This window comes from Pteropus vampyrus, unplaced genomic scaffold (assembly GCF_000151845.1).
Source record: "Pteropus vampyrus isolate Shadow unplaced genomic scaffold, Pvam_2.0 Scaffold123, whole genome shotgun sequence".
NCBI lineage: Eukaryota > Metazoa > Chordata > Mammalia > Chiroptera > Pteropodidae > Pteropus > Pteropus vampyrus.
The window spans coordinates 573306-581388 of NW_011888904.1; the positions used below are offsets into that span (position 1 = coordinate 573306).

Genomic DNA, 8083 nt, shown 5'->3' on the forward strand with positions numbered 1-8083 from the left:
TAAGTGAAATCAGATGGTATTTGTCTTTCTTTGTTTGACTTATTTCACTTAGCATAGTTACCAGATTTGTTAATGCAAATTTGTTGCAAGCTATCTGGGATACAAATATCCTACTAGAATAAAACAATTCTGGAATAGGGAATATAAAAATAACCAAAGCTCACTCCTCTTTAATAACTTTTATCAGGCATTCACAGTGGATTGTTCTCTTTGCCTAACAGGAGTTGAACAGGGCTATGGATTGAATTAACATTGAATATTATATCAATTAAAGGCATAAGTTGGGTCCTTGTATAAATGCAGATTGACTTTTATTTATAAAAAGGAGAATCCAGTAATTAAAAAATTTGTATTTTTATGATCTATTTAGATATCTCATATGATCATTATAATAAAATCATAAGCATGGCCTCAGTTTTGCAGTGAAAAAAAAGAGGAGCTACACATGCAAAGCAAAATGATTTTGTTTTTATCATAAATCACCCAGAAACATTTATTTGAAAAATTGAGCCTTAACTTCACGGGCCAAGTGATTATAGTATTTCTGAGTCAATGAATGAGGTGATGTATGCATTGTTGATAGAAATTTTGAAACCATAGCATGTCAACTACATTTGGTTTGTGTGTTTGTTTTTCTAATAGTTAGAAACCAGTGCCTGAAAGAAACCCCAATTAAAATGCCAGTAAATTCAGCGGGAACAGAGAAGCTAATGACAGGTGTCATTAGCCCTGAGAGGCGGTAAGTATTGTTTTTTAGTTTTTTTGATCTTTAGTATATGTAACCATATTTCTTTTTTTCATATGTGATAAACCTAATTAAAATAAACCATCATGTAGATTCTTTCGGAGACTGTAGGAATGTGTGCGTATGAGGATGGCCTGTTGCCATTACTGGAGCTGTGGCCACTGCCTTTCTCATGGGATGGAATTGTGAACCCAACTCATCAGCAATAGGACTGGCACCTTAACTTAAAACACAGCAGGCCGAAAGGCAGTGGCCCTGGCCCTAGCCACGTAGTTTTTTTCTCTGAGGCCCATCTTTCCCTAAACTTCTGCCAGGATAGTATCGACATCCACTAACAGATAGCAGTCCCTCAGATGGTAAAGATACTAAAGGGTGAGAAAACTCATGCCTCTTGTATGAATGGTTCTGCAGCAAGGTAACCCTTCATTGTCTTTTATAGCTCTCATGTTAAGCAGAATCAGTTTTGAGGAATTAGAATGTGAACTAGATATTAGATGATACTATGGCATTATTAATATTTTTAATGTCATAATGGTATTGTGGCTTTGTAGGAAAATGTCCTTATTTATTGATGCTGTTTGCTGAAGTGTTTCAGAGCAAAGTATCATGCTCTCTTCAGATGGGTTACTTTCAGGTGGTTCGGCAAAGATGTACTTATATTTAATGTGTTTATTATCTATATGCATAGAAAAAGCAAATATGTCAAAATATTAACAGTTGTTGAATCAAAAAGGATATATGAGTGTTCATTGCACTATCTGTTCAACTTTTTTGTATATTTGACATTAAAAAAATGGTAGGGGAAAACGAGTATTGCCTAGAGGTTTTGGCTGTGAAGGAGGAGCGATGGCTCCATTCCAGTGGGAGATGGCTTTTGTGCTCCCTGAGGAGGAGTGAGATGGGCTAGCCCCGGCATCCTTGAATTAGGCACACCTAAGAAAGGGGACAAAAGCACAACCTGTGAGAGCCCCAAAGGGCAGGAGGCCCAGCTCTACTCTTTGGTTGTTTTTTTTTTAAGGTGTCGTTCAGTGGAAATGGATCTTAACCAAGCCCATGTAGAGGATACTCCGAAAAGAAAAGGAACCAAAGTGTTTGGGAGCCTTGAAAGGGGGTTGGATAAGGTTATCACTGTGCTTACCAGGAGCAAAAAGAAGGGCTCTGCCAAAGATGGGCCAAGGAGACTAAAGGTAAGTGGACTGGAAATCTTTAGTGTGGATTTCAGAAGGCAGCTGCTACTCAACTGCTTTTTTTTTTTTTAAATAAAGTAATGAATGAATGAATGGATTAGTATTTTTTATTTACTTATGTATTCATTTAGTTAATACTTATTTTTTGAGCACCTAAAATGTGCATTTTACTATACAGTGAATGGGCTTTGAGAATGCACAGCTGTCCCTTTTAAGGAGCAAGTAACTATAACTCAAATATTCAAGTGTATGTAGAGAGAACTCACAGAGGCAGCATGAAGGTTGGGAGGCATGGACCTCTATGAGAAACCGCCTTAAGGATACTTTAAGGATGGAGACTTGAGCTCAGTTGTCATATCTCTGGCACATAGAAGAGTCTCTGACACATAGAAGAGTCTCTGACACATGGATACTCTTGTAGGCCCTCACAAAATATTTGAGTGCATGGCAGGGAGTTTGAACTTTGAGTGTGGTGTGTATGAAGAAAATAGTGAGCAACAGGTTGGAAATATAGCCTTGCTAAGAGGTTCGGGCCTTATTCGATGGACTTATTTATCATGCTTTAAAAGGTCGACTATGTCAGTGGTGTGGACAGTATTTTTAGTAGGAAAAGAAAAGAAAAATATTATTAGTAGGTATAAGATGCTTCTTACTCTCCTGGATTTTCTCTGAGCATTCATTCAAACATCTAATGGATGACATTTTTGTTTGGGGAGGTAAGAAGTAAAGGGATGACTAAGACACAACCTATGTCCTTGAGGAACTCATAGAGTGACAGTGAAGAAAGGCAAGGATGTTGTTGGTCAGACACACAGGGCTCAGCGCTGTAATAAAAATATCTTCAGTGGACAGGAGGGGTGGGCCCAGAGGAGCAGGGAGAATATGGTGGTGTTCCCTGTGATTTGGGGACTGGGTCTGTGTTTAGTTTTTGCACTGAGTCTCATTTTGAACAAATCTGGGTAGGTTTGAGGGAAGGATGCTTCAGGGGAGAATGTTCTGAGATCCCATTTATTTTTTAAAGTGGAAGAAGGACTTACCCATTAGGATGTGGTACTTTGTTGAACTTATTATATTCAGTGTATTCACTGAAAAGTTTTATGTTCCACATGGCTGTTTATTAGGCATCTTTTATCCTTTTATTCTTAGATTTTTCTGGTTGGAGACAGTTGTAAAGTATTCTAAAGCCTCACATTGGGATTAAGTGCCATTTCTCTGAAACACAGTAAATAAAGAAAATTAAGGAAACTTGTCCAATTATATATATTATCGAGAAGCTAAGCAGTTACCAAATACTAATGCATAAAGTAGGATTAATTATTTTACAAAAGGATTCACTTAAATTGTGATTCGAAAGTGCTGAGTTTATTATTACCTTGACAAAGCCAGTCTCGTTTGGTGAAAGAGCCCTGGATTGGGACCCAGGAGACAGAGTCCCATCATAGCTGTGCCACTTGTTCCTCTTATAACTTGAAGCTGAGGTCCTCAAACTCTAGTCATTTAATACTCACCTTCATATCAATATGTCATCTACACTGTTATTTATCTGGTATTGTTTTGTATTGACTCTTAAAAAAAAAACAACAGATTTATAGAGGTATAATTGACATAAACTGCAGATATTAAAAATATGCAATTAACATACTTTTAGCGTTATATGTGCACCTGTGAAACCATCAGCACAATCAAGATGACTAACTTTAAAAAAAACTTACATTTATTTAAAAGGAAACTAAATATTATTAGTTTTTGCTAATTATATTTTTCTAAGTCATATTGGAACAAATACATAAATATTAAAATAAAGTATTTATTCACATACCACCCAGAGTTATCTTGTATGTTTCCAGTGGCAGTTTATATCACATTTTGGGAAACCCTACATTAAGATATGTATATCTCTCCTTTGGGCCATAGGTTCTTAATTTGAAAAGTAAGGTAGTTGGGTGTTTTCCAAGCTCAGCATTTTGTTGTTTATAAAAACTCAAATCTGAAAGACATAGAAAGTGTGATTTTGTTTGAGTGAAGTACTACTAGGAAGATTGAGATTTCTGTCTGTCTCTAGGACCTATTGAAACAGTAGTTTGACACACAGTAAGTAGCTTGGCACATAGTAAGCCTTCAGTAACTAGGTGGACGAATAGATGGCTAGATACCAATTAGGAATTAAATTATCTGAGAACTGTGCTTTCAGTGAATGAGAAAAAAAGCTTGATGCTACTTTTTAAAAAAGAATACTTGCTATGTTCACTCTTACGTAGAATTGTCATGTAATCAGCTCCTGGGATTCTGTAATATTTAAATAATCAAAAAAGAATTAAGGAAACATATCCAACTATATATATGCAAACGAAGTATTCTAGGGCATTTGTTTTATGTTCCCACAGCTTACATTTCAGGACTGTTAATGTCTCTCATGGTGTAGGAAGGGAGAAATGGGTAAAGCTCAAATAGACATTATTTAATATTTATTTCTTTAAAAAGATTCGTAAGAGAGGAAGATGAAAGTATTAAAAAGATGCTATATAGATATAGTTAGTAATAAATATGATTTCTCCAAGCTTTTCTTGTGCCATCTTAATCCAACTTACCAAGAATTGGTGTAAATTTCTTAAGTATTTTCTTTGAAATATTTCCCTTCAAAATGGTACTATATTGAGGAGTTTTGCATCTCTATATCAGGGAGGATGGCCTTTGTGTTGATGTAAAGATTTACTTCTCACCCTTTCTTTTTCTTTTTTAAGCTTCACTATAATGTGACTACAACCAGATTAGTGAATCCAGATCAACTCTTGAATGAAATAATGTCTATTCTTCCAGAGAAGCACGTTGACTTTGTACAAAAGGGGTAAGAAAGAACCATAGTGACATGCTGTTGCATTTATTACTTGAGATATTAGTTTTGAGCTCTGAGAAAACGTGGGTTGAGTCCTCTCTTGCCTTTAAAAAAAATGTTTCTCCCACCTCATTCCAAAAAGCTTTTGTGATAGTGTCATTGTTCATAATTTAGTCTCTTTTATTTTATATGAGCTATAAAAATTTTTTAAGTGCCCATATTGTCACCACTTTGCAAGTTAGACTTTTCAAAACAGGAAAATCTGAACTTCTTCCAGTATTTTTTTTTTTTTTTTTTAAGAGAATATTTATAAGAGTTTATTGGAGTCAAACTCATGACATATGCCAGGGAGCAAGATCTCAAATGCTCCTCTTCCAGTATCTTTTACATCCTCTATCCTGTGATGTTCTGCTTTACAATAGTATGTATAAATTATAATCTAAATTTATGTGATGCCTCTAACAAATCTTGGATTTATATAGACTCCTCCTCTTTATGACTTGCTATTTTACAGGACTGGGTTTTCAGTACTTTAGCAAGTCTTTTCACCTTAACTCTTTCCCACTTTTGAGTGAATGGCCATCAAAGCCTCCGAGGTAATGATCTCATGGTCTGAATGGCCAGGCCTCTTCTGGTTACTTAAGAAGTTCATATTTCCAAGCATTTCCACTTAGTTATGTCTCTTTAAAATTTCATTATTAACTCAGCTAAGAAGAGCCAGTAATAGATGTAACAAAAACATTAGAATAGTCAATCTAGAGTTAAGATATTAAGAAACAATCTTTTGCAAAAGTAGTTTTACCTTTCATTCTGTAAGTTTTGGTAGCATTCCTTCCTTATGTGAACTTCGGCTTTCTTCTTTAGGTGTCATTAGAACACATATAACTGAACTCACTCTGATCTGTTCTTCATGCTTGGGGTTTAGCCACAGTTCCAGAACCTCTAGCCAGATCTATATCAGAAAGCTTCCAATTATCTTCTCTTTAGCATATGATCTCTATCAGATCACTAACTGGCTGTTAGCCAATAATTTGTTCTAACTTCCTGATCCACCAGAAGGTCTCTGCTTTGATCCTTTTTTTTTTTCTTTTTACCCTTTCTGTTTTTACCTTCTTTGTGACAAAGCAGAATAACAAAAGCTAAGTTTTTTAGTGGTATGATAGGACTAATCTCAGTGATATTCCATTATCTTTTTGCTGTCAGGAAGAATTACTTTTTATCTTCCAGATGACTAAATTTCTCTATGCTTCATCTTCCCATTAGGAACCATAACTACAGAGTACTTCTTTTGGCATTTCTGATATTGACTGCTAATTTTTAAGAGATCAAGCCCCAAAACATAGAACTAAGTTAGTAAGAAAAAGAATAATGTTTTTGCGAAACCTCATAGCACATAACAGATGCAGGTAATTTCTCCACACTTCTGTGGAATAATGCCCCTTAATATTTAGGGAACTGAAATTTAAAATCGGTATCCTATTGTTTGTGTTTATTGGAGATCAGTAAGACAAATAAAACTAAAATATAGTATAAAGTAACTTAAAAAATTGATTTATATGAATTCAGTTTATGCAACTTTTCAGGAACATACTTATTACTGAAGATGTTTTTAAGCCTTCATTTAGTCCGGGCCTTTCCTTTATCAGAGCAGTTAACATGGCCATTCTAATTATATACGCCATACATTTCAACCATGGAAATGTACCATCTCCTTGGGCTTCCTTTTATAACTCTGCTGTGAAGTGTTATAACAATCATAACTTATTATTATTGGAAAAACCTCAAAAACACGTGTCCTGACAGGTTGGTGGCTTCGGTTTTATTTATATGAAAGACAGAAGTTTCCGATGAGGTGCATGCAAAACAATATTCTTAATCTTCACTGAGCTTTCTCTTGTTGTAAACATTGTGGAAGTGGCCTAATGTTCAAGGATTACAATGTTGAAAGAGTTGTGTAAAGGATGCCAGAAGATTTGTTGAGTGTGAATGGCATGTATAGCTATGAAAGAAGGGCTTTTCTTTGAAGCAAGGGAGAATTCTGGTAAAGCCTTTTCGTCTTTATTTTTTCTTAAGATCCTAGTTCAGCTTCTGGGAAAACTCTAGTCATACTCCATCACTAAAGCATAGCTAGGTCATTTGGAAACTGTGAGTAGTAATATATTGCTTAATAGAAAATAATGGTTTGTTTTCTCTACCAGCCTCCTAAACGCTTAGAAATCTCTTGTATTACACAGAATATTCATGGTTCTCCTACTAACTGACTCCTTATCTTGTTTTTCACAGCTATACACTGAAGTGTCAAACACAGTCAGATTTTGGCAAAGTGACAATGCAGTTTGAACTAGAAGTATGCCAGCTTCAAAAACCCGATGTGGTGGGTATCAGGAGGCAGCGGCTTAAGGGTGATGCCTGGGTTTACAAGAGATTAGTGGAAGACATCCTATCTAGCTGCAAGGTATAATTGATGGATGGTTTCCATCCTGCTGGATGAGTATGGGTGTGATACAGCCTACCTGGAGACTGGCATGATTGGTTTGATTTTTAAAGTCCATTGGAACTACGAACTCGTTTCTAAAGAACTGTCTTAAGCCAATATCTTTTAGTTTTTAAACAAAAGATATTATTTTGTAGACGAATCTCAGGCCAGCCCATCTGTCATTATCTGTTTCGTCTTTTTTAATCATGTGGCTTTGTGTATTAATAACTGTTGACTTTCCTAGATTCACTTCCATATGTGAATGTAAGCTCTTAACTATGTTTCCTTTTAATGTGTAATTTCTTTCTGAAATAAAACCATTTGAGAATATAGCAGCCTTTTTTCTCTTCTTTGTATTTAATTTTGGTCCAAATAAAACCTCAATTGGCTTCCTGACTATTAAGTAGAGACTATTTGGAGTATGTTTTATCTGTTATCAAATATGCCTTGGGCAGAAAAACAGATAAGAATTCATTTGCATAATTTTTTCCTGTCTCTGATTTAAGTAGGATTTATTGAGATCGTTAACTAAGTCACAGCTGTGGTTACCAGAGTTAAACAACACATTTAATATGTTGAATAAAAGAGTATTGACTTCAGTAAGTGTGTTCGGTCAACAATGATAAGTATCTGAACTATGAACCTCCATGAAATGTTACTTTATGGTAATTTTTTTTAAGTCTCTATGTTGGCCCCAAATTTGTATTTTTATTTCGTTTTATTGGTCTCTAAAGGCCAGCACTCGAGTTAAATTTGTACGGATTTTACCAATTAAACTAGTTGGAGAAAAAATAGCACTATTTCTAGTCAGTAGTCGGGGAGTGTTTTGTCATTTATTCAAT

At 35.2% G+C, this 8083-nt stretch overlaps 1 protein-coding gene across 4 annotated transcripts in view; it reads left to right on the forward strand.

Moving 5' to 3' along the window:
* MELK (maternal embryonic leucine zipper kinase) overlaps positions 1-7573 on the forward strand; it is a 68125-nt gene extending 60552 nt beyond the window's left edge. For all 4 annotated transcript variants that reach the window (XM_011366203.2, XM_023534210.1, XM_011366205.2 and 1 more), the window contains 4 exons: positions 643-739; positions 1764-1932; positions 4674-4777; positions 7049-7573. In XM_011366203.2, the coding sequence (XP_011364505.1) occupies positions 643-739; positions 1764-1932; positions 4674-4777; positions 7049-7226 (548 nt within the window). In that variant the 3' untranslated portion in view covers positions 7227-7573. The remainder of the gene's footprint in view (positions 1-642; positions 740-1763; positions 1933-4673; positions 4778-7048) is intronic.
* Positions 7574-8083: the final 510 nt, after the last annotated feature.